Source organism: Trichoderma camerunense (assembly GCF_050948025.1).
Source record: "Trichoderma camerunense strain CBS 138272 chromosome Unknown V8C40scaffold_3, whole genome shotgun sequence".
Classification (NCBI taxonomy): Eukaryota; Fungi; Ascomycota; class Sordariomycetes; order Hypocreales; family Hypocreaceae; genus Trichoderma; species Trichoderma camerunense.
Window position 1 is genome coordinate 283797 of NW_028145367.1, and position 23657 is coordinate 307453.

The 23657-nt window shown below is 51.8% G+C and overlaps 6 protein-coding genes across 6 annotated transcripts; 3 read left to right on the forward strand and 3 right to left on the reverse strand.

The window, feature by feature from the left end:
* Nucleotides 1–312: 312 nt before the first annotated feature.
* Nucleotides 313–1977, forward strand: V8C40DRAFT_234822 (trafficking protein particle complex subunit 13). The gene is made up of 2 exons (XM_083213721.1): nucleotides 313–426; nucleotides 484–1977. The coding sequence occupies exons 1-2, from the start codon at nucleotides 356–358 to the stop codon at nucleotides 1370–1372; spliced, it is 960 nt and encodes a 319-aa protein (XP_083076742.1). The 5' UTR covers nucleotides 313–355; the 3' UTR covers nucleotides 1373–1977.
* A 5219-nt stretch (nucleotides 1978–7196) lies between these two features.
* V8C40DRAFT_135765 (AEX-3 domain-containing protein) lies at nucleotides 7197–11103 on the forward strand. Its single transcript, XM_083211120.1, has 3 exons — nucleotides 7197–7998; nucleotides 8075–10375; nucleotides 10433–11103. Exons 1-3 carry the CDS (start codon nucleotides 7326–7328, stop codon nucleotides 10897–10899), a joined length of 3441 nt encoding a protein of 1146 aa, XP_083076743.1. The 5' UTR covers nucleotides 7197–7325; the 3' UTR covers nucleotides 10900–11103.
* A 477-nt stretch (nucleotides 11104–11580) lies between these two features.
* V8C40DRAFT_284245 (uncharacterized protein) lies at nucleotides 11581–13857 on the reverse strand (the record flags this gene model as incomplete). The annotated part of the gene is made up of 3 exons (XM_083222126.1): nucleotides 11581–12279; nucleotides 12341–13216; nucleotides 13296–13857. 3 exons carry the CDS (start codon nucleotides 13855–13857, stop codon nucleotides 11720–11722), a joined length of 1998 nt encoding a protein of 665 aa, XP_083076744.1. The 3' UTR covers nucleotides 11581–11719.
* A 2343-nt stretch (nucleotides 13858–16200) lies between these two features.
* Nucleotides 16201–18031, reverse strand: V8C40DRAFT_272875 (uncharacterized protein; the record flags this gene model as incomplete). The annotated part of the gene is made up of 3 exons (XM_083220403.1): nucleotides 16201–17534; nucleotides 17587–17884; nucleotides 17969–18031. The coding sequence occupies 3 exons, from the start codon at nucleotides 18029–18031 to the stop codon at nucleotides 16201–16203; spliced, it is 1695 nt and encodes a 564-aa protein (XP_083076745.1).
* A 416-nt stretch (nucleotides 18032–18447) lies between these two features.
* V8C40DRAFT_234837 (anthranilate synthase TRP2) lies at nucleotides 18448–20526 on the forward strand. The gene is made up of 3 exons (XM_083213722.1): nucleotides 18448–18659; nucleotides 18789–20220; nucleotides 20295–20526. The coding sequence occupies exons 1-3, from the start codon at nucleotides 18648–18650 to the stop codon at nucleotides 20429–20431; spliced, it is 1581 nt and encodes a 526-aa protein (XP_083076746.1). The 5' UTR covers nucleotides 18448–18647; the 3' UTR covers nucleotides 20432–20526.
* Nucleotides 20527–20880: 354 nt separating this feature from the next.
* Nucleotides 20881–22715, reverse strand: V8C40DRAFT_135801 (uncharacterized protein). The gene has a single exon (XM_083211121.1). The coding sequence runs from the start codon at nucleotides 22430–22432 to the stop codon at nucleotides 21041–21043; it is 1392 nt and encodes a 463-aa protein (XP_083076747.1). The 5' UTR covers nucleotides 22433–22715; the 3' UTR covers nucleotides 20881–21040.
* Between the last annotated feature and the right edge of the window lie 942 nt (nucleotides 22716–23657).

The following is a 23657-nucleotide window of genomic DNA, read 5'->3' on the forward strand; positions in this document are numbered from 1 at the left end:
AGAACAATACTTTGCGGGACGTATCAGGCTTTACACGAGTTGCATATACACAATATACCTAGTAGTTATGTCTATTTTTTTTATGAGCGTCTACGAGATACAATGGAGAATCTAGATACATCTTGGTTTGACCAAGTGTTCGAAAGAGACGCCCATAGTGTCAAATGTGTACGGGCAAACGGGGCACCCCGCTGTAAGTTACGGACGCTAGAGTGCTAAGAATAGAGAGTTGGCGTCTTATCGATAAGGAGCTCAGCGGCAGCTGCGTAAGGTGTCCCGCATCCGTGGTCGCCTGTCCTGATTCTGACGTCCCGAACAGTCATAAACCGACAAGTGTAAAGCAACCAGGCGAGAAATGAGCCATCAAGCGTACCCTTCTCACGATCCTATAAAGGAGCCGCATTCGGTCTCTGTCAAAGTGCTCAGGTACGCATCTATCGCTTGTCAATTGAGTGGATCGCTCCTCACCTAGACGATTGCCAGGCTCTCTCAGCCATCGCTCGTGACGCAGTATCCGATAGATCCTCCATTCTCTCCTCCCAACACCAAATCGCAGCCGGCGCCCGCCTCACTCGCCTACTCTGGCTCTAATACGAACCCAGACCCTTTCCTGCTCAGCCCGATTCTTAACTTGCCGGTATCGTTCGGCTCGGCCTACGTGGGCGAAACGTTTAGCTGTACCCTTTGCGCCAACAATGATCTCCCCCCTGATGCGGCGAAGCGCATACGTGATGTTCGCATTGAGGCTGAGATGAAGACCCCTGGCCTGGGAGGCACCCAGAAGCTTGAACTCGGGCCTGCGAACATACACGGTGCGGCGCCTGCAGGAGGGGTGGATCTTGAGCCGGGAGGAACGCTGCAAAAGATTGTTGGCTTTGATTTAAAGGAGGAGGGCAATCATGTCTTGGCCGTGACGGTGAGCTACTCCGAGGCTACGGAGACGAGTGGACGGACACGGACGTTTAGGAAGCTATATCAGTTTATATGCAAGGCGTCCTTGATCGTGAGGACCAAGGTTAGTAGCCTCAACTCGGATACAAGCAACATCAAGAAATGGATCCTCGAGGCACAGCTAGAAAACTGCAGCGAGGACGTGATACAGCTTGAAAAAGTGGTGCTGGACACGGAGGAGGGCCTGGGCTATCACGACTGCAACTGGAGCTCGGACGGGGACAAGAAGCCGGTGTTGCACCCGGGCGAGATTGAGCAGGTTTGCTTCCTGGTGCAGGAGAAGGGTGCAGACAATGGTCCACGACTGACGGCCGACGGAAGAATGATCTTTGGTGTATTGGGCATTGGGTGGAGAGGTGAGATGGGGTGCCGAGGGTTTTTGTCAACAGGCAAGCTTGGTGCTCGGGTTGCCGTTCGATGAGAAGCAAGGGAAGTCGGAATAGCAGTTCGTTGATACAGAGGCGAGCCAGACCAAGGACTATTACAGAGCGTTTGCCAAAACGTTCCGATTTACGGACCAGACCAGCGTCAACCCGGCAACCGAACTCAAGTTGATAGCGTGGCTGGGCGAGTGCATGGCGTTCCATAGACATGTATTGGAGCAAGGGGGGAAGAGGCATCACGATACACGATTTACGATTCACGAAGGAGGGGGCCAAGCCACGGAGTACAGGGGGGCAATGAGAGCCCGATGGCCCGGTCTGACGGCCGTCTGCCGTGCTAGGATACGAGGACACCGGATCACAGAAAGTCAAGAGCCGATGGTTACGGAGTACAACATACGGGTGTGCGGTTCCGCTCTGTTTTTCGCACAAGTACGGCTGTAATTGATAGGGACTTTATGAGTGTTACCTGGCAGGATTCTGTGCTACCAAGACTGGACGTCTTATCTTACGAAACCAGAGGAGAGAAGGTTACCTGTCATCTATCTTGTTTGTGTATGTTTGGCGGCATAGGACGTGGGCGGAGATATTCGTAGCATTATAGTATCTAGAACATCTTTAAATAAATGTTACTGTTATAGAGGTTATTTTCAGGGTCAATTGGCCACGATTGCATGTATGCAGCTTGATATCCGTCAAGCAGGGTCTGTAATTACTCACGTCTCCCACGCCGCTCCAAACCCAACGCTAGCTACTAACCTAAAACACCTATTCATGATTTCAGGGATACGCCTGCCAGTGTTACAGTACAGTACTCACTCCCAAGTATTACGAGCCCGTCTATTAATAGGCAAAGACGTCGTGTATGCAAGGCCATGTGGCCCGATGCTGACGACGCATATCATACGAGTTCTTACAAAGTTGAGAATGGCCACTCAAAATGCAAACCGATTTTCCTTGCCTGAGACTCCGTATGTACGAAGTACGAGTGGCAGTATCACATCTCAGTCCTTTCTCTCCCCCCTTGCAACATTTAAGGGGTGAAATAGTGCCTTACAAGAAGAGGCTAGTAGCACGATAGGTAGGTAGTAATGGATATGGAGTTCGGAGTATTTTCTTTTGTTGCTGGGTATGAATTTATTACAGCTGAATGGAAGACGATGGATGAGCATGGGGTAGCTGATCAAATAGTAATTTGAAGGGTTTGCTGAAGCCCAATGGGGATTATACGTCAATCTAGAGACATATGATATAAGATGAGAACTGGTAAGAAGCAACAAAATAGCCATCAGTGATGATACTCAGTATTACGGAGACTCAGTCGCAAGATTGAATCGGGAGCATAATTCAGATCAGAGTTAATGTGAAGCCGCCAATCGGGTACAAATGCGCCGAGTTGAAGAAGACGATCGACAGAAAAAATGATTAAATGTGATCGGCGTTCGGCCTTCCATAACGAATTGGGCCGGTTGAAGACTTGACGTAGGAGCTGCTGCGAAGCGTGGCGTTACATGATTGCTTGGTCCCTTGGCGGCGTTGGTTGGATGAATTGGAGGGGTCTTTTGTAGGATTTGCAAGCGCGAACATGTACATTGTTTCTGGAGTGGCTTATGATCAGTGATACTCGTAGCTGATAGTTTGGTTCACCTGCTGGTCATTAAAGGGGCCTGTCGTGATGATATGAGTTCTGGTGGCATCCGCAATGATCCGTGATTGCAGTCACCGTCGATAACATTCCGTGATCCAGGTTGATCACGAAGCAAGGGTTCAATTTGGATTGAGCAGTCCAAGTGGGTGGCTGGCTAAGATCGTGACACATCATATGTGGGGTGTCCTGAAACGGCCTGCAGCTGCTTTCTTCCAGTTGCACCAATTTGTCCAAGTAGGCTGCTGAATCTGCAAAAGGGTGGCCATCCCCTGTATGTATGAAGTATGTACTCGTACTTGCACCATAAAAAAGGTTCTAGATGGGCTGTAACATATCACCAGCGTCGCTGCTCGGTCTGGAGTTGGTCAAGCCTCAGAGGGATAACCAAGGGGGGAAACAAGATTCGAGCGGCGAAGAACGGAAAGACGGTTCAAGACCAAAAGCTAGCTGTATCCAGCCATTTAGCCAGCTTCGAGGAGAAAGGGGTCCTCCCCTCATATGTCAACGTGCTCCGTATCCCAACTCCATGGAGACGAATCTTGTCCCGTATACGAAGTCCTCCGCCCATATCCCATATTAGTTCTCCTTAGTGCGAACTCGCGCAGCAATTGCTTCCCAAGGCCCGTGCTTCTGCTTCCCAGCCGGAGCCAAACAACCTTGTCCAGGGGCTAGTTGGAGACCGCTAAAGTTGGGCTTTGGGTTGATTGCTTCCATGTGCGTCGTCCGAGTGCTTGGTGCTGTCGCTCGCGTGCGTGGCTGTACCTGCATCTCAGTGGCGACAGGAGGTCTCTGCTGCATAGATACGGGCATGTAACTGGTAGCATTCAGTCAATCGGAGTACCTTTTATCAGGTTTTCTCCCCTTGCGCTTCGAGACTGTGCGCAAATATCGCCTGCAGGGAGGAGTGCTGCTCAAAGCCACCCACGATGGCTGCAGAGCAGAGCGATTGCGGTGAGAAGAGAGAGCCCATCTTATTATCGATCAATCATAATCCTGTACCGCACAAGTACGAAATATTACAAGCACCCCCAGGAGTCATCAGCCGCCGCTAGAGGAAGAAGGCCGACGACGAGCCAGTTGACGCGAGGCGCGCCTACCGCCCTAGACGTGCCAGGGGTATCCCTGACGCCTTGGGTTGCTGGATTTGGTGCCTGGTTCCTAGAGTTTGGGAGAGGGATTCCGGCTCTGGTTCTGGAAGCTTGCCTGCATCTCTCAAGAGGCACGAGTGAGGCAGCGTATCAAAAGGCGCGGGAAGAGATGATTGTGCTGTCCCAAGAACTCGTACTTGTAGATGATGCACGTTCCATAACCTGTTGATCGTCTCTGCCGCTTGATTGAACGTGGTTGCCATGCCTCTTGTTCTGAGAGGAGGCGGAGTTGTGCTAGTCCACGGAGTGTCCACAGCAGCTTACTCCGTACTTGTACATGCGCATACATGAGGCATGCAAGTCATGGAGCATCGATTATGGAGCTCGAGATTGGCTCTCGGATCACCCTTTCAAGTCTGGGGGGACTGTAGTAGGATTGCTGCTTACCAGTCGACCAGCGCACAACTGCACTGGTAGACACACCTCCCGATAGCCGTCACTTAGTTGACCGGGGACTGCCCAACGACTGGCTGTCCGATTCTGTATTCAACCTGTCTGCAGCACACTGTGGCGATTGCGCTTGGGAATTATTAGCATGCTGTCGATTTTTCGCATATCAACCTTGATACTTGTGCTACGCCAGATACTAACCTAGCAGCATCTCCAATTGGCCTAGCACAAGCTGCCTGGACATCGATAGCATTAGCTTAGGGCCGGCAATGTTTCCGCTGCCTGTCCGGGTGAAGAGAGATCAATGCCGGTCGTTTGTTTCGGGGACGGTTGGAGATGATGGAAGAGGTAAAAATGGCACCTCTGAACCTAACCTCAACTGCACTACAAATTTGTAGCGTGCCTGCCTTGACAGCCTGGAGGTTTTGTTACCGGGCAGGCAGCGGATGCAGGACTTGTCGTAGGAGCAGAAACCTCTAGGTCTTTTTTGTGACTCGTATCTTTGCCCATCCTCTTCTCTAACCCGCATGCATTAGCACACCTCCTCAGTGCCTTACTTGTACCCAAGGAAGACGTCTTGTAATTGTAGCTGTACCTTTAGGTACCTGTTCACCGAAGGTACACGTAGTCGTTCAACCTCTTGATAATCGGCTCCGAACTGGCGGTCTTGGTTGTCTTCACCTTCGTATAACGCCCTGCAACAGGTATAAGACACCAGGTGGGCATAGATCCTGCAGTCAGTTGGGTTCTCGACTCTCTTGCTGACATCGAATATGACAACATGAACGCTGTTTAACACCCCGATCCTAGACGGATTGATTGTTGTGAGTACGAGAAAACGTCATCGCCTGCCGCCGTCCTGCACCCGATGCAAATGCAAAGACGGCCATGCCGGAGCACTGATGCGACTGACCAACAGGTCCGGAAGACGATGCACGGTGACTGATTTGGATCCCTGGGTCTGTAATCCGTGGACGTTTCCCATCAGCACCAGTACGAATAACGGAGTTGGGTGTACAAGAACCAACATGCAGGTACCTACCCCTACCACTACCAGCGACGACCATCAGCCTCCTCTCGACCAAGTACAGTACCTTCTACTGCCAAACCCGGCAGCACCCAATTATAATGCTTACAAGTGCTAATGTTTGCTTAATCCCTGTGGCTGCTCCATCAATGCTATTTCTGCTGCTGCTTCTGCGAGATGCGTGACCCGTGCGTGGAAGCCCAAACTAGTAGGTGAACGAGGGCAGCGGAACGCGACCTGCAAGCATTCCTTCCATCCGTACTGGTACTTGAATACTTGGGATGCAAGTGTTCGTTCTCTCAAGCCGGGCTGGAGTTTAGTGCCATGAACGCAGCCATCATTCTTTGCAGTGCTATCTTTTGTACTTGTCGCCGATGTAGAAACTACCCAGCGCCTTGGAGAGCCGTCGTTTCCCTGGAAAACTTGTGTAGGGCGTTGGCTGCTATACGGCTCGACGGGGTGGCTTGCTTCCGCAACTCGCAACGCTACGGCTAGTACCTGGTACCTTACAGGTTTTGCCATTTTAGTACCGTTTGGCTCCAGCGCTCCGTAACTGTACCTGTACCTTAAGCCAGACCCCTGCAAGCCTCGCACCTATACAGATTGCAGGTGCTTGAAGAATCGATTGTTGCTTGGGATCGTAAAAAGGATGGCAGCCACTTGATGCGGCTAAAATCAGCGATGTCCAGTCACAGCCCTCCGTCGTCTCTGGCATGAAACGGGTGGGATGCGATATTATTCACTGAGAAAAACACAGCCATAGACGAAGGGAGCTTGAAAGTCCTGTTGTTTCTGGCTTGCACGGGGCAGCTGCTGCACTGGACGCAAGGTAGAGGTACCTGCGATTCCCTGGCTGCACCTTTATTCGCTTGTCGATGGCTGCAACAAGCGCCGGCGCAGATCGGTGCCAAACCGGCTGGCGCCCCCAAACTCCCCCAGGCCAGTCCCTACAAGCCCACTGTAGTGCCTGTATGGACACCCGTCCCTGTACCCGTACCCGTACCTGTACCTATGCCCCATAGCCATGCCGGGGGGCTTTGCGCGACCCTTTTCCTCCCCTTTCGAGACCACCTTAATCCCCTCGAGTCTTTCGCAGTTCGCATTCCGCAGTCCGCTCTCTGCACTGCGCACCGCTCCAGCAGATCCTTCTGTTGCGCTGCGAATGCATTCGTTCACCAGGTCGACCAGAGCTGGCAACCCAGTGCTGAGCTGTGGCGTTTGAATCGCTTGCGGGACCAGGAGCATCCTGGAAAACAATCGACGTCGAGGCATCGAAGCTCTGCAGCACCAAAGACCAAAGGGGCTCACGAAACCCCCCCTCCCACGGCGCCTTTTTTCCCCCAGTCCAATTTCACGACAATTCTTCTCCAGGTCGACCTCGCCCTTTTGTCGCTTTTCTTCTCCCTGAATTAAGCCGTACGGCACAATCACTAGAAATAGGAGGCAGCGTCCTTGCCTGTGTCTCGGTGCGTACTTGTAGCTGTTTCACAGCTTTGGTGGCGGCAGCGATGCCACCTACCGTCAAACAGGCTCCATGCCCCTGTCCTGCGTGCCCCTACTGACTTTCTTGCAGCATTCAACGTGCCACGCGCCGTTCACCGACTGCACGTTCCTGAGCCGAGACGAAAAGGAAAATTAGAAAAAAATCTTGGGCGTTGGCAGAGGAGACAGAGACAAGCCAAACCAAAGTGCAAGGCCACTGAGGGGCTGCTACTGCACATTTGTCGAAGCTGCAATCGCCGTATCTGACGGTAAGGGGGTTGAACGATTGACATGACATGGAGGGCTCATCGACTCCCCTGGCGGAATACTTCTGGATCGCCGGCATAGAGGCGGTGATTTACGATGAGCACTTGCCGCCAGTGACCCATTCCACCGAGACGACTACCATCGTCGAGGATGGAGAGCCCGAGGACGAGGAGGACGCTGCTAGCAACCACACCAAGCCAAGCGCCGCCCGCCACTCTCGCCAGAATTCTGCCAACCGTTTCTCCAAACTCTCTTTGGACGGCCGAAACTCCGTTCAGACCATCGAGGAAGATGATGGCAACACAAGGAGCAACAGGAGCAGTGCCACCATCAAGGCCAAGCCAGGAATTGGCAATGGCAGCGGCATCCCTAACGGCGATGGTCTCAACAATGGCGGCTCGATGGGCGAATTCTTAGGCCTTATGGGTGACTTTGATTTCGACAAGGCACTTCTGAAGTTCGCTGCAGAGAGGGAGAACTTCCTCGAGGATCTCTCCTTCAGTGCTGGCGCGAAAACACAGGCACGAGCGCCCATGGTAAACCCTCGGGCTGAGCGCATTCGTGCCGACGAGGCTGAACCCAGCGGAAGGGTCAGTCCTCTGAGGAGCATTAAGGGTAGCATCCGCCGCAAGATCAGCTTTAGGGATATGAACAGCCTGCGGAAGCAGCCCAGCGTTGCCAGACCCATGTCACAGAGAGCTCGTGAGTCCCTTTCCCCTTCTCTTTCTCCCCTACCGTGGATAACTTGAAGGCCATATCTAACGAGACCCTGTCATAGCTTCAATACGGACCACGAGACGACTTAGTAACTACAACTCGGTGATCCCCCCTCCCGAGCCTTTGAATACCGATCCCGATATGCATCCCCTCAAGAGACGCTTCGAGCCTATGCTCCTGGACCGGTACCCGCCCAAGACTGCTACCGACGAGGTCGCTCGACGAGGGAAATTCCCCGATTATGTGCCCATGTTCGCCTTCCCCAATGATGTTCAGATTGTCTCGTCCGATGATCGGCCGAGGTCTACCTGGCATGGCTTCACAATGACATCCGACGACAATTCCAAGTTGTATGGCATTACACTCATTGTGTGGACAGCACTACCTGCCGATGTGGCCGAGGTGGTAGAGAACAAATGCGAGGACTGGCGACAGAGCCACATGTCCAACGAGGAGCGGGAGCTGGCTGCAAGCTTGGGTGTGCGCCTCGCCAGCGAGCGATCGCACTTGTCGCAGCTCTTGGCTAAGCTTGGGACAATTCCCTCAGGCACTCCGGCCCGCGATAGACTCGAGGATGAGATCGGAGGCGTCGAGGAAAAGATTACCCTCATGACAGACATGCTTAGGCCCCTGAGACACGGTGCAGCCTCTAGAATTGAAGGCCTTACAACCGGCGAGACAGGTCTCTGGGCTCCACGCGCGTACGGTATTCTGGGCAGAGATCCTGCAAACATGGCATTCTGGAAAGAATGGCTCAAGGCGATAGTTGTTCCCATGACCGACGGCGCCGTCCTCAGGATCCCTCCAAGCTCCCCCAAGGTCGGCCGATGGCAGCCTTTGGAACAGTATGTCGTCAACCTGTGCACTGAGGCTTTTAGCCCACTGGGCTCCAAGACTCAAGTCGAGATTGGCGTACGGGAACTGCGCCTCTTCTCCCGCAAAGAAGCGGCCAACGAGATTCCCGGTTCCAGGACCATTGATATCTACGCTCTATTCAGATGTCTCTCCCTCGAGAACATTGTGGCTCTGTTTGAATACGCCATGTCTGAATCTCGCATCATCTTCCTCTCCTCTCACACCAGCATGCTGCACTTAGCCTGCCATGCTCTCGCAAACCTCCTGTACCCCCTGAAATGGGCAAGCATCTTTATCCCTATCCTGCCCGCTAGGTTGATCTCTGCTCTTGATGCTCCTTGCCCATATATTGTTGGCGTGGAACGCCGTTATGAGCGAATCGATCTCCCTGACGATGATTATGTCCTAGTTGATCTCGACAAGGATACTATTGATGCTACGTCGCAGCCTAACCGCTTACCTCGACAGCATCGTAGGAAGCTGATGTCTTTGCTGCAGGTTGCGGCTCCGCACAAGCTTCGATACGGTGTTACCACAGGGCCTCCCCCTTACGCAATGGAGGCTTTCCCGTATGATTCCTTCTCATCGGAAAACGCATCTCTGTTCACAAGCGTTGCTCCGCCGTCGACTCTCGGCAAATGGGTGTCTCAGAATTCGTCTAGCTTTGCGGACCCCGACCCCCCAACTGAGCTATTGCCCCCAGTCTTTAACGGATTTTCTGTGTCTATGGTGGACACAGGTAAATCCGATCGACCGGGGACGAGCAAGTCGAATCACACCAGCCCTCAATCCTCTGTATCCCCAGTATCCATGAAATTCCCTCCCATGCCGTCCACCCCGGTCTCGCGCAGTGATTCGGGCTTCGCCTTGACCGCAACGCTTCGGGAGAAGCGATCTGGGCATTTTGGAGAAGACAAGGGCCGACGAAGCTCCTCTTTTGGCGTTGACAAGCACCAGGCAGTCCACCGCCCCAGCCTCCCCTTCCTCAACGGCCATCAGACAAATCTATCCATCTCAACTTTGGATTCTCAGTCGTCTTTTGGAGGAGGCTATGCTCCATCGACGTACGCGGCCTCGACTTTGGCGGCTTCGACTATTATGCCCAACATGCAGATTCAGCCAGTCAGTAACACTGATACGACGGTCTGGGTAGAGGGGCACTGCTTCAACTGGAACCCCAAGGATACCGCATCCGTCTGCACAATTTGCGAAGAGAGGTCCGAAGGCGATGGATTCTACAAGTGCGGTGCCTGTAAGACTGTGGCTCACGGTAGATGCCTGGGCTTCGTATCCCTGGTGTGTACAGAAGCTTTCCACGCCGACCGTGTCCGGGCGGCGTTTGTGCGGTGCCTTGCAAGCTTGTTGTATACATACCGCAAATACCTGGGCAAACCCTCAAAGCAGCAGAAGAATGGTGGCCAGTTGTATGCCTTTGACATGGATGGGTTCATCAAGAGTCTCCCTTACGATCAGCAAGAGTATGTTACGATGATGCGGGAGACGCAAGGTATGCTTTTTTCTATCCTTTTACTTTGTCACAGCAGCTGCTAATCAAGCTCCACAGCATTCAACGAATTTATCCATGACAGAGAAATCAAGCTTGCCTCTGAGCCCGAAATCCGGCTCTTTGACGAGATCATTATGGCTAAGAAGGCCCGTGGACGCACCGGCCTGCCATCGAGCTTGTCCCGACTGTCTACTCTTCGTGGTAACAGCGGTACCAATTCATGGGGGCTCTCACCGTCTGGCCGTAGTGGCAGCAGCGCATCCAGCAGCGGCAGCAACGGCAAGATTCCCCCCTATCTTAGCGATACTTCAGAGCACATATGGCGCACGGCCTCTGTGCCTCTGCCCAAGGGAAACTTCCCGGGCGAATATCACAGCATCGTGACGCGGATGCCGGCTCGCCTTGACAGATCGCTCATGCGTGAGCCTCGCACCATCCAGGGGGTTCCCCGTGTCGAGCCGCGCGGTCCCAAGGGAGTTGCTCGAAAGCAAGTCCCGAACATGCTGGGTGGCACGCCCCTATGAGATCCCCCTTTTCTTTCTTGGCTTTGAGAGGAAAAGTGGACAAACTTTGCATTGAAAAGGGAGAGTGAGAGAACGAGAGAAAAACGGCGATGTGGATGAGAAGCAAGATAAAACCTTCAAATGTATAATAAAATCACTACGCATCGATGTAATCTATTGTCGAAAGTCACAACATACTCGCGGATGGGGAGGAAGGATGAAGAAGGGGTCAAGAGATTATTTTTTTTCAACTGTAAAAAAAAAAGAAGCAACGGGCATGCATGCATGGAATTTTTTCATATTAGATGAAGGAGAGAGGCATACGATGGCATATAAAAGAACCAAATTTGTGTTGGTTTCTTTTTCTTTTTCTTTTTCCTTTTGAACTGGTTTGACCTAAACGGGATGGGAAGCTCGTTTTCTTTTTTTTAGAACAAGCAATTTTTTTTTCTGGCAAGGGAGCTCTTTGTTAATTGGACTATTTTTGATTTGATCTTCTTGACCGCCTTTGACGGATTTGTGTTGTATGCCTGTGCACTCAACTTGCTGACCTCCTGATATTGAACAGGATTGAGTCCGTTACTTAAGAATGGATAAATCTTATAGACAGTAGCAAAGTTGGCTGAACCATAATAGCTAAATAAATACAAAAACTGTCGACCAGAAAGCTATTCACACCGCATCTGACTAGATAAAAAAGCTCGGGGCTCAAACACGAACGATACAGAGTCCTTCTCTCCAAGTCTGAAAACACAACTCTCCGTTCGAGTCTGGTGACAATCTAGTAAACGTACGCGGCTGAACAAGCAACAAACTACAGCCTGGCATATTTTGATACACTTCATTTTCCCACTTTGACAGCATCTGCCCTGATATCCTCCCAGCCGACGTTCTTCAAAATTTGACTCACCTGGCTTTGATAACTAAGATGGCCTCGAGGAAGGTTACGCACTCTGTAGTTCTCGACACCATCTGCTCCTTGGATATCCTGCAAGCCAGCGACGCCGAATTGAATATTGGAGGTTCGATATAGAAACCCCAGGATATAGTCGTGCTCTGAGTAGACGTTGATCAAGCGACCGCACACAACGCTCTTGAGCGTCAGCCACACTCGACTTTCCGATGGCGCTGGGGTACCCATCAGTATGACTGAGTCGACGATCCCAAATTGTCGGCGCTCTGCCAACACCATGAGGCATGCGTATATGGCTCGGGCCCCAAGACTGTATCCTACCAATGAAACTGGCCTGTCTCCCTGGAACTTTTGTCGCATAATGGCGTCAGCAAGGACAGCACCCGCCTTCTCCGCTCTTACCATTCCAACACTCCAAGAATTGTCCATAATTTTGCTTGATCTGAGCAGCTTAACTGGCCAGGTGGAATCGATGAGGCTTGAGAACACTGCACATAAACGTCAATATTGAGAGTTAATACTCTGTTACATCAGCCCAATTCCACTTACCTGTGCGAGCTTTAATCTCTTTTTGCCCATCCATCCAAGCACTGCTCTTTACAACCTCTTCGAGAGAGTTGCCAAGATTGGTAAGAGCTGCAACTTCCCATCGTGTGACAAAAGACTCCGTAAAGCGGCCAAGACAACGCCAATTTTTTGTGGCGTCTTCATCTTCGAGAAGAAATCCGCTCAGAGCAATTGTAAGACAGAGCCTACGATGCTCCGCAGGGATCTCTCGAGCATCGCGATACTCAGAGCCTTCCACACCATGAAGAGGGATGAATGCAAAGTCTTGAATCTCGCGGGCAAAAATCTCCATCATCTTGGCTGTCGGTTTCGAAGCATTTATACCGAAAAGGGCTCCCATTGCAGTTGCGTTTTCTGCCATTGTACCCAAAAGGCTTGCAGCGGCAGAGGAGGTGATGCCAAGGCCCTCATGTGCGGTACCAATACCGACGTCAATAAGGGAGGCAGCAAGCTTTGGAGCAGCAAGCTTTCCCGGATGGCCTCCCAATCCAACTTTCCAACGCCGTGCGCTCTTCGATTCTTCAGACTTTTGGTTGATAGCATCTTCCGGAGAAAGATCAAGAGCCGCCTTGGCTTGATCAGCCTTGGCTTGATCAAGAGCTGCCTTGGCCAATCCTTGAGCAAGGCGCAATTCTTCCTCTTGATACACCTTGAATGGGAGATTCAAGGAAGTTGTGAGGCCTAGAAGGAGCTGTCTCGAGTTTGCCGTGTACTCTTGCATGGATAACATAATAAAGAAGACGATCTGAAGCAGCGATTTGCGCTTGTTCATATCCAGAGTCCATAGTGCATTCGGAATTGGGGGATGGCGAGCAGCCAAATCACGATCCGCGTAGTTCGAGGGTGCACGAGGCGGTCCTACAAGATCGTTAGTTTGCAAAATTTCTCCCCACGTATAGTTGGAGAAAGATGGGAAGCTGGGAGAGATTCATCGAACCTGTTGCTAGAGTCTGGGAGCGTATTATTCCCCCACCACGGCCGCCTACACTTGGGCCTCGCCCGCGAGGTGCTCCTCTCAGTCCGCGACCACGACCACGAGAACTTCCCTGGAAACATTGCTGATCATTCACAGCAACATTTTTAACACGTAGCAAAACAATTGATTGCCATTTGTCAAAGAAGCCCAAGGCCTCCTTTTTCAACTCGCGTAGTTGTGGAGTCATAGCCTGCTTTTCCTCCTTTTCGATGATTTCTCGAGCCTTATCATAGGTATTTGATGAATTGGCGTGTATCAAGCCCATTAGAGAATGGGAATGGGATGCCGACCTATTCTGTTTGTGATGCAACAGGGGGAGCAAAAGCCACTTGTGATGACCGTGGTCGCCTTGAATCGGAGCAACGGGAGGAGAGTCAAAGATGTTGCTAATATCTCTGGCCATTCTTTCTGTAATAGCCTTGACCAAAGTCTCCAAGTCATTTCTCTCAGCTATTGAGATAATTCCGGTCAAGTCGACTGCGCGACGTTGGCTATGATTGCCGCCTCCGCGTCCCCGAGCCATGATGAACGTTTTGATTCGCCTGAGCAGGACTTTTATTTAAGAGAATGAAGTATCGTGCCGTGTCGAAATTCAGTGTCTAATTCTTGAGAGCCTGCTTCGAAGAGAATGATGGGTTGATTCGATAGCCCGTCAACGTTAAGAGACTGGGTATTGAGTTCTGAAAGGCAGGATGCAGATGTCTGGCAAACAAGCTCCTGAGCAATTGAGTAGTGGAGGCTGAGATTCGGGGTGACTGCCAGTGAGGATGGCCGGAAGAAATATCGATTCGTGATGATGGTGGAAATAGCGATCAAAGAGGCCGGATTCTGCGAGAGGAGATGAAGCTGTGATGTGTCTGATCAAGTAACAGGCATATCAACCTTGTGATAGAGAAGGGAGGTCAAGATTGGTGGATGTGCGAGTTGAGAGGAGAAGAGAGGAGAGAAGAAGAATCAGAAGGTGGAAGAAACGAGAAGAAGGAATGGAGATGAAACAAACAGAATCTGAACTGAAGGTGAACTGAAAAGGCCGTGGGAAGGAACGCTGGTGAATTTGGGGCCGGCCAGCTGCCCGGCGGCTGCCAGTCGTTGCTTCCGAAACGGATGGCAGGAGCAGATTCATGCATGCAAGTCATTGAGAGAAGGAGCAGAATGGAGATAGAGAGTGGAAGAGAGAGAAGGAAGTAGAAACAAAAAAAAAGAGGAAAGAAAAGGGAAGGAAGGAAGATGGAAGGAAAGAAAGAAAAGTAGAAAAGAGGAACAACTGATAAAAGGATTGTCTTCTCAATGCACCCTAATACAGGAGATAAAGGTCGGTCTACAGTCAAAAAGAGCTAAGGGCAGCAAATAAACACAGCCGTAGGGAAATATGGGAGGGTGAAATAAAGGGCAAACAAAGGCAAAGTCACTGCATCACGAACGGTAGCGGGATGTAAAAGACCAGAAACGGCTTCACTTCCCTTTGTACTCTGGGCCAACAAACTACTATACTTAGTACTTTGGAGATAGTAAAAGCAGCAACGCAGCTACCAACAGCAATAATATTTAATAAAGAAGGACAACAAAAGACAAAACTCACCAAGCTAACAGCAATTCAATCGCCAGCGGAGGACAAAGGCAAAAATATCACAAGGCCGCACTATGGTGGCAAGGCGAAGCTGCCAGAGCACCGGCTACCCAAGAATCCGCATAGCGTCTGCATCGGCTCCGCGTCCCGTGGTGGCCACTGCATGTTAGGAGCCGTCGCCTTGTTCTGCGTGGCTGAGCGATAAGTTACTCCCGTGCGTGTTTCGATGAAGTGCCGAATCTATGAGTGGGAAGAGAAGGAGGGAAAGACTGGATGAAAGAGAAGAGGACAAAGAAGTGAAAGATATAAGAAAAAGGAGGATAACAAAAAGACCCAGGGTGAGGCTGATAGGGGCATATTAATCGGCATTGTGAGGCGGAACCGAAGGAGCTGCTGGATTTCGAGACTCCGAACAAACAAAACAATCCATGTCTAATATTTGCTGAATATGTGTATATCCGCTGCGCAAGAGTGCCGCCACCCCAACAATACCATGCCGCCAGCCAGAACATCAAGTTAAGCTTACTCGCGACCACCCGCTTCTAAGAGATGCGAGATGTGTCGCTGGCATATCGTAGCATCGAAATATTTCTCTCTCTCTCTCTTGCTAGAAGACATCGACCTGTCAACGCACTAGAAGGGCAAGGCAATCAAGCTTTGGTCTGACAACGGGACACCTCAAAGGTGGCACAGACACGACAGCTATCCGTCCACAAACATGACGGAAACGAATCTGTCTCATCATCATTCTGTTTGCCAATCCGAGTTCTTGGGTACCGTATGAACTAACATATATACTTAATCTACAACGGCTTGCTCAAAACGTTAATTCTTGCAAGCTCACACAGACTTGATCCAACAATGCCTTTTGAGCAGCCCCCCCCCCTTTTCATCGTCCCTCATTCATATTGCCTAATGTGGTTGTAAATTCATTTGTGTTACACCGCCCAAGCCACCTCATTTATGAAACCCTTATTAGTGTGTGTGCTGCCAAGAAACCTCCATCGAATTGCGCCTGGGTCGGTGATACTAGTGACAAAGGAGGCGGCTTCATTAATACCGCCCAGCCGGTACGCTTCGAGTTTCCTCTCAAGCTTTGGCTAAATAAGGCGGCCAGACAAGGGTATGCGCCCTCGTGGAATATTATCTACGCATAGGCATCGAGAGCACCATGTTCCACCGCAGCTCACAGCGCAGTCAAAGCACATGGTGTCAGTGGTCCTCAAGTAGTCAACTATGACGTGCAATAGCATCGCACAAGAATAGCCACTTCAGGTGTAAGTCTCTAGCTGGTGTGGCTCATTCACCCAACTCATGATATCTCGAGTGGGCGGAGAGTGCAAACGAAGGTATAGAATGACCGCAGGTAGCGCATATGGAATTGTCTGCAGCCTCCCAGGAAATGTCAGTGTCAGAATCAGAATCTTCAGGCACCAAGCTCTCCAGTTCATTTTCCATATTTTGATCATTCTCGTCAATAGCGTCAGATGTAATTTTCCATGGGGCAAGCACTTCATCTTGCCTCTTGAACATGGTTGCTATGTCCCGTCCCGCTCCCATCTTGTCGCCAGTAGCTCCAGCAACCATGTTTGCGGCACAGATGTTAATCAGCTGCAGGTTCCACGTTTGACCCTTTTCATTCTGTAGGCGGCGAAGCAATGGTAGAAGCGCTTCTGCGACTAGTTGCTGGGCGATCTCATCGATGTCAGCCTTGAGATCAAACACAAAGCTTGGCAACGGTCCCGACCGAGACACGCGACTAAAGTCCCGAGACTGGGAGGCATCTGATTTTGGCCACGATCGAATCGAGAGGCGAAGCGTCCTTGGTCGAGCAATCCACTTGCGACTGCCTGGGATATCCGAGCCGTCATCCAGGACAGAGAGATCTACCCTCATTCTGCGGATGAGAGAACAAGACAGCTTGTGAAGCTCTTCCGTTATTCTGGGCACCGTCTCAAGGCCCTTGTAGGTGTCTTCAATGCTAATCTGTGACGGTACATCAGTGGCTTCCTTGACTTCAGTAGGATCCACGCCGTGAAGAAACCCCCAAACTCGAGATCCGATGCCTTTTTCAGCCCCTAGGCCGCCCAAAAGTGTTTCTAGGAAGGATGGCGTGACGGTTGGATGGAGACGAGCTTCCCCTGCAGTAACCAGAGAATCAAAGGGACCAAGGTCCTGATCGAGTTCCTTGGACAAGATATGGGCTTCCAAAAGGTGCGTGATCTTGGAGCCCATTCCTGGGATGGTGCGAAGCTTGTGTCCATCTACAAAGTTGACGATATCATCATCAGTCAATGCAAGAAGCGTTGTCTGATTCTGCGGCTTGTTCTTGCTGCCAACAAGCTTGCTCAGAAGCTTGTTTGTAGAGATGCCACATGTTGATGTGTAGCCAAAGTCTTGCTCTAATTTGAGTCGCAAGTATTGGGCAAGGTGGGATCCCAAGAGGTGTCTCAAATAGATGGGGCTCTCCAAATCCACACTATCAGGGGCGACGCCAACAACGCAGCCTGCAATGGAGGTTAAATCGCATACAAAGCCCAGCTCGGGATCCTTTTTAGATAGGTAGAAGAAAGATTCAGCCATTGAGGCCCGGTTGAGACAGAACATGTTGTATTCGATAATGTCCGTCACGTCTGGTAAACCTATTAGTATTTGTAGATATTTGCCGTGCACTTTTAGACGCACCCAAGAAGACCTCGTCAAAACCAAGGCGTTCGGCTTTACCGTTCCAAGAGTGAGATCTTAGGAAATTGAAGAGGATTTTGCTCATGTCCCGAAACGGCGTCAGGTCCTCACCGTCGACAAGGACAAGATCAGGGCATATCTTCTTTGCCTCTGAGATGAGCATGAGCTTCTTGACATTTCGGCGGCGCGCATTGTAGTTGCACGTGGCCAAGATGTTCTTCTGCTTGACGCCAACCGGCTTTGATTTCAGAACCGGGTTCTTTTGCTCAAACACTTGGGCGTAGAAGCAGTCATAGTCCTAGCACGGCCCGAGTTTAGCAACACGTACATGCCAGACATCTATCTACCTTCTATTCACGGCAGAGTTGGGAGTAAGACGGACAAACTGCAGAATGATGCGGCCTTCCTGGCGTTTGGGCGGCTTCTTGACCCCCGAGCCGTCCATGGCATCATCTCGAGGGCAAAAAAGGACGTTGGCCCTCTAGAGGCAAAGGTGATATTACTAGCTGGAGAGCTAGATGGCCTCTAAACAGGAGCTGTTGGCGATATTGATGGACATTGTACGGAAATGCACTGGGAGGTGAATGCCGCTGACCAAGTGCCGCCATTGCTCGGCCCACCCTGACTGAGCAAGCATGGTAGGGGTTCAACTGCACCAATCAAAGCCCAGCGCGACAACTGGAAGATTGATGACAGTGGAGGCTCTAACCCATGGATCAAATCATGGATGGCTTCAGCGCCCTTCCGCTGCTAGGGCTCTCACTAACCTGGAATGCCAACACGCCGGTGCCGGCCCAAAAGTTGCCCCTCCATCCGCTAGCACTTCAGAACCCTTCGATTGGCGTGGGGTTCGTTCGAGTCACAGCCAAGATTCTGCTGATCTGACTTACATCTTACTGCCCCATCATCAACTCTGCAGACATTCCATGCGCCCATCTTCAACACTACTTTGAGATTCTCAGCACGAGGTCTGGCGCTCTTCCTGTAGACGCTCCTCTTCTCTTCTATCTCGTTCTTCATCTTCTCAGTTTCCGCATCGATACCATACATACCCTCTCGCAATGGCACATGTGGTAAGCTAGTCATCTTTTTTTTCTTACATGCTGATCAATTTTCTTCACTTCACCCAGAAGCCGCCCAGTTGGGCTCGCCACCCTCTTTTGCATGGTCTCAATGCGCTAATATACTATCCTTGACTATAGAGAAGCTTCGTCCCGTCGCTCGACGCTGTCAGAGAGCTCCTCAACAAGCCCGCCAAGAGCGGCGCAAAGAAGCCCACGCTCGTGCCCGTCTATCGCCAAATCAGCTCCGACCTCATCACCCCCTCCGCCGCCTACCTCAAGGTCTCGGCGCACGCCAAATCCACCTCCTCCGCCTCTTCCACATACTCGTTTCTCTTCGAATCGGCCGCCACCGAGCAGGTCGGCCGGTACAGCTTCGTCGGCGCCAACCCGCGCAAGATCCTCACCACCGGCCCGCTACATGGCGACGAGAAGGATCCGCTGCCAGCCCTTGAGGAGGAGCTGGCGAACCATGTTGTCGCACACGTTCCGGGACTGAGGCTGCCTCCCATGGCGGGAGGAGCCGTTGGCTACGTTGGCTACGACTGCGTGCGATACTTTGAGCCCAAGACCGCACGGCCGATGGAGGACGTCTTGAAGATTCCCGAGTCTCTCTTCATGCTGTACGACACAATTGTGGCCTTTGACAAATTTTACGGCATCATCAAGGTCATTAGCTACGTCAAGGTTCCGGCGGACGGACAGACAGGCCTGGAACCGGCGTACGACGATGCAAAGAAGACAATCGACGAACTGATAAACGTCCTCAACAGCCCCGAGATCCCCCTGCCGGAGCAAGGCCCCATCACGCTGGGCCAGGAGTACAAGTCCAACATTGGCCGCGAAGGCTACGAAGGCCATGTCACCAAGCTAAAAGAGCACATCGTCATCGGCGACATCATCCAGGCCGTCCCCTCGCAGCGCTTCGCCCGCCCTACCAACCTCCACCCCTTCAACATCTACCGACACCTGCGGACCGTCAACCCGTCGCCGTACATGTTCTACATTGACTGCCAGGACTTCCAGATCGTCGGCGCTTCTCCCGAGCTGCTGGTCAAGTCAGAGGCCGGCAGGATAATCACCCACCCCATTGCCGGAACGGTCAAGCGAGGCCCAACGCCAGAGGAGGACGAGCGCCTGGCCGACGAGCTGCGAAACTCCCTCAAGGACCGCGCCGAGCACGTCATGCTCGTCGACCTCGCCCGCAACGACGTCAACCGCGTGGGTGACCCATTCACCGTCCGCGTCGACCGCCTCATGGTCGTCGAGAAATTCAGCCACGTCCAGCACCTCGTCTCCCAGGTCTCCGGCGTCCTGCGTCCAGGCCAGACCCGGTTCGACGCCTTCCGGTCCATCTTCCCCGCCGGCACCGTCTCCGGCGCTCCAAAAGTCAAGGCGATGGAGCTCATCGCCGAGCTCGAAAAGGAGAAGCGCGGCGTGTATGCCGGAGCGGTGGGATACTTTGGCTACGGCGGAGTAGATGAGAACGGCGAAGACGTGGAGGGTGCCATGGACACTTGTATCGCTCTGCGGACCATGATGGTCAAGGAGGGCGTGGCGTATCTCCAAGCAGGTTCGTTTTTGACTTTTTGCCCTTTCAATGATTAAAAATAGAGTCAGCAATAATTAACTTTTCGATCTTGATAGGTGGCGGTATCGTATTCGACTCAGACGAGTACGAAGAGTGGCAAGAAACCATTAACAAGCTGGGTGCCAACATGCAGTGCATCGTCCAGGCCGAGGAGATATATTACGATCAGCAACAAGGCGCAAAGACGGCATAAAAAGTTATTTTAGCAGAAAAGACAAATAAAAAGGAATATACAGGTATATTATGCAGCAAGTAATTTGTATGCCGTGTGTATGTGATCTAGTTAATACAGTAGCAACTTGTGACTATCCTTGCTTATACGAATCCCTACGTGTCCTTACACCAACTGCTCCCGTCGATCAAGACAAATAAACACAGTCACATGATTTTAATCACGAAGATGCAAAAGATGAGGTTGTTTCGGCTAATCAAAGCACGGTGATAGTATTCAAAGAATAGTAATATAACATGGTATAATAGCATTGAAATAACCAACCCCTACTCACAGAGCAGATAAAAACGCCAGGCCTGTATGTGTATTCAGGCAATTCGCTATCATAAAAGTTCAGTTCATTTCTCATCAGAATAAAAATGTACCCTTTTTGTTGTTGCTTGCCATGAATAAGAAAAAAAAAATGCAAGCGGCCAGGATTGCCTGGTCCGTACCACCCCCCATCCACATGCTCATCCCTATTATCGTACAAATACAGAAAGATTTTTTTTTTTTCCTTTTTCGTTTCCTTTTTTTCTTTTTATTGCTGGAGTGCCCCCTTGGTCGATTTCATTTCGCCAGGGGGTCAACTCAGCTGTGCCCGCTTACGGGCGTGTCCTGCGCCTCAGCTAGCTCTGGGATAGGCGTATCCCGCTTCCGCTTATTGTACTGCGCCCTAGGCTCCGTAGGCGTCTTCATCTCCAGCTCAGCTGAAGCAAAATGCGCAACGAGATAATGCTGAGAATCTTCTGAGACGACGCTGCTGGCATCTGACATGTCAATGTCGATGGCCGAGTCTGCGCTGCTCTCGATGCTTGCTGTGGGTGTGTCAGGCACCATCTGGATATCTGGAACAACTGTCGTAGACACTGCTTCATCACCACAAGGCGTCTTGGCAGGTGCCTTGGCCCTTGTAGAGGCGGCTTCAGCCCTCGAGGCCGCGATTGCGCCGCCAATGCGTTCGTCATCCTCTTCTTCCTCGTCTGCCACGCCAATTGTCCAGACCCACTGGCGTTTCTTCTCCTTACGCTTGCGCTTGCGAATGCCACCCGTCTCTGATGGAGACAAAGTTGCTGCACTGCCACTCAAAGCCGCAAGCTTGCGTCGCATGTCCTCGAACGGGCCTGGCGTTTGGCCCCCATCCTCGATTTCGTTGGGCGAGAAGGCTTGCTTGATGTTGATTGCCCTGTCGCCCCCAATAGGGGAAAATGATGGCGAGGCGGGCGAAGCCTCTTCCACGAGGAGGTCGATATGTGACTTGGTATACTTGTTGGTGATGATGGTCTGGGTGAGGGGATTGTTGTAGCCTACTCGCTTGGCAGCCTTTTCCTGCAAGCGCAAAGACTGCCGCCTTGGAGAGGCTGGAATTGCCGTCCGAGGGGGAAGAGGTGAGTTGCGTAGAATGCTGTGTAGGGAATGAGGGTGTGTATAGGGAGCCGGGGCGGCAGTGGTATACAGTGAAGTAAACCGTCTAGATAGAAGAGGCTCGACAGGTGAGCATGGAGAGGTGACAGCATATGCCCTAGTCTTGGAGGAGATATCCATAGGAGAGAAAGAAAAGGCCTTTGGTCCGTTGGGGTCGACGGCACCAGCAGACATGGGAGGTGTCGGTGTCATTGTGCTCGGAAAGGCAATTTCCATCTGCTGTGGCGGCGAGCCCGAGGTCTCTGTGGTTGGTGTCTCTGGAAATGCGGCGACATATGGCGTCTTGATTCTTAGCTTGGGGCCTCGAGGCTCCATTGGTGTCTTGAGAGAGAAGCTTTGTAGGGTGTTGATTGCTGTGAGGGGTTCTGCTTGGACTGGTGTAGATCTCTCGATGGCCGTGGCATATACGTTTGATAGTGTGTTGCAAGCGGTGCGATCGGTAGGGTCGACTTGGAAGCCTCTTGTAGGCCTGCTGGGGACTGAAGGGCTGGAGGTGCTGATCTTGAGGGATAGCCGTGGCCTCCTGGAAGAGGTCTGTTGGAAGGGTTGAGAAGCCATCACGATTCACTCAGAGAGATGTACGTTTAAACGGAGACGGGTGAGAGATGTCAAGGTTGAAGAGTAGGAGTAGGAGTAGAAGAGAGAAATAAAGATGGGGAGTGAGTGGGGTGAGTCAACAAGATCCCGGACCCAACCAAGTCAAAGTCAAACTGTATCGTATTATCGTCCCAGGTACGAGTACGAAACAAAACGCAAACCTTGGGGTTGTATTATAAGCGTCGTGAGACGAGAATAGAAATGCCGCAGAACAAAGCCAACAGACCAGATGGCGGGATCGTCGGCGGCTATATACGACGAAACAACCGCGCATGTTGTGCATCGTCCTCGGCGTCTTTTCGTCTCGTCTCCTCCTCCTCTCTTCTTCCTCCTCCTCCTCTTCTCTCTCCTTCTTCTTCTCCTCTTCTCCCCCAGTCCTTGCGCCACCAGCGACAAAGTGGAGCCGCTCCGTCCTTGTTCAGCCGACGCAGCTGCATGATGCTAACGGCAGCGAGCCAAATCACATCCGCTGCAGTCGTCGGGATAGACGCGAGTAGAGCGAGGCCAGCGGAGGTGGAGGGTCGACCATGGCCGTGAGTGGCCCTGTTGCTATTTCTAGCCTGCGGGTAAGCGCTGAGCCCCGGCCCCTGCTGCAGCGCCCTGAGGCATCCCGCCAATCGCCCGCTGGCCCCAGGAGCCAATGGCGTCTAATCGGGCACAAAACTTGTGAAGCAGATGCACGACCTCGGCCGCTGTCACACGGCCGTGCCAATGGCGAGTCGCGGTTTGGGATGTTTCTTGCTTCTTGTCTCGGACCAACGAGCAGATTTCCGGCTATCGCAACATGGCGTTATCACAATTGGTGGCGTTTGTGCGCGCATCTTTTGTTCTTGTTTGCATAAACGTCGGTCCGCACTACTCCGGACGAACAGTGCAGATGCGGCACGAGGACGTTTTTGCCATGATCGAGTTTTTTTGCCTTTGCCACTGGAAACACCGTCGCGCAAAGACTCATGTCCGTTTCGCCATCGTAAAGAGCAAGTTTCGGTGGGAGTTGCAGGGAGTCAAGCTAAATATAGAAATAGAATTCGCACAGACAATTTCAAGCTCCACGTCATGTTCTGGGGGAAAACTCTACAGTAGTGCCAGTGGCCCTGGGCGGTGGGTCGAGGGTCTGTGCGCACTGTGTGTACTGTACTGCGGAATAACCTGCGGACCGATGCTCCAATTGCAGATGACGACAGTC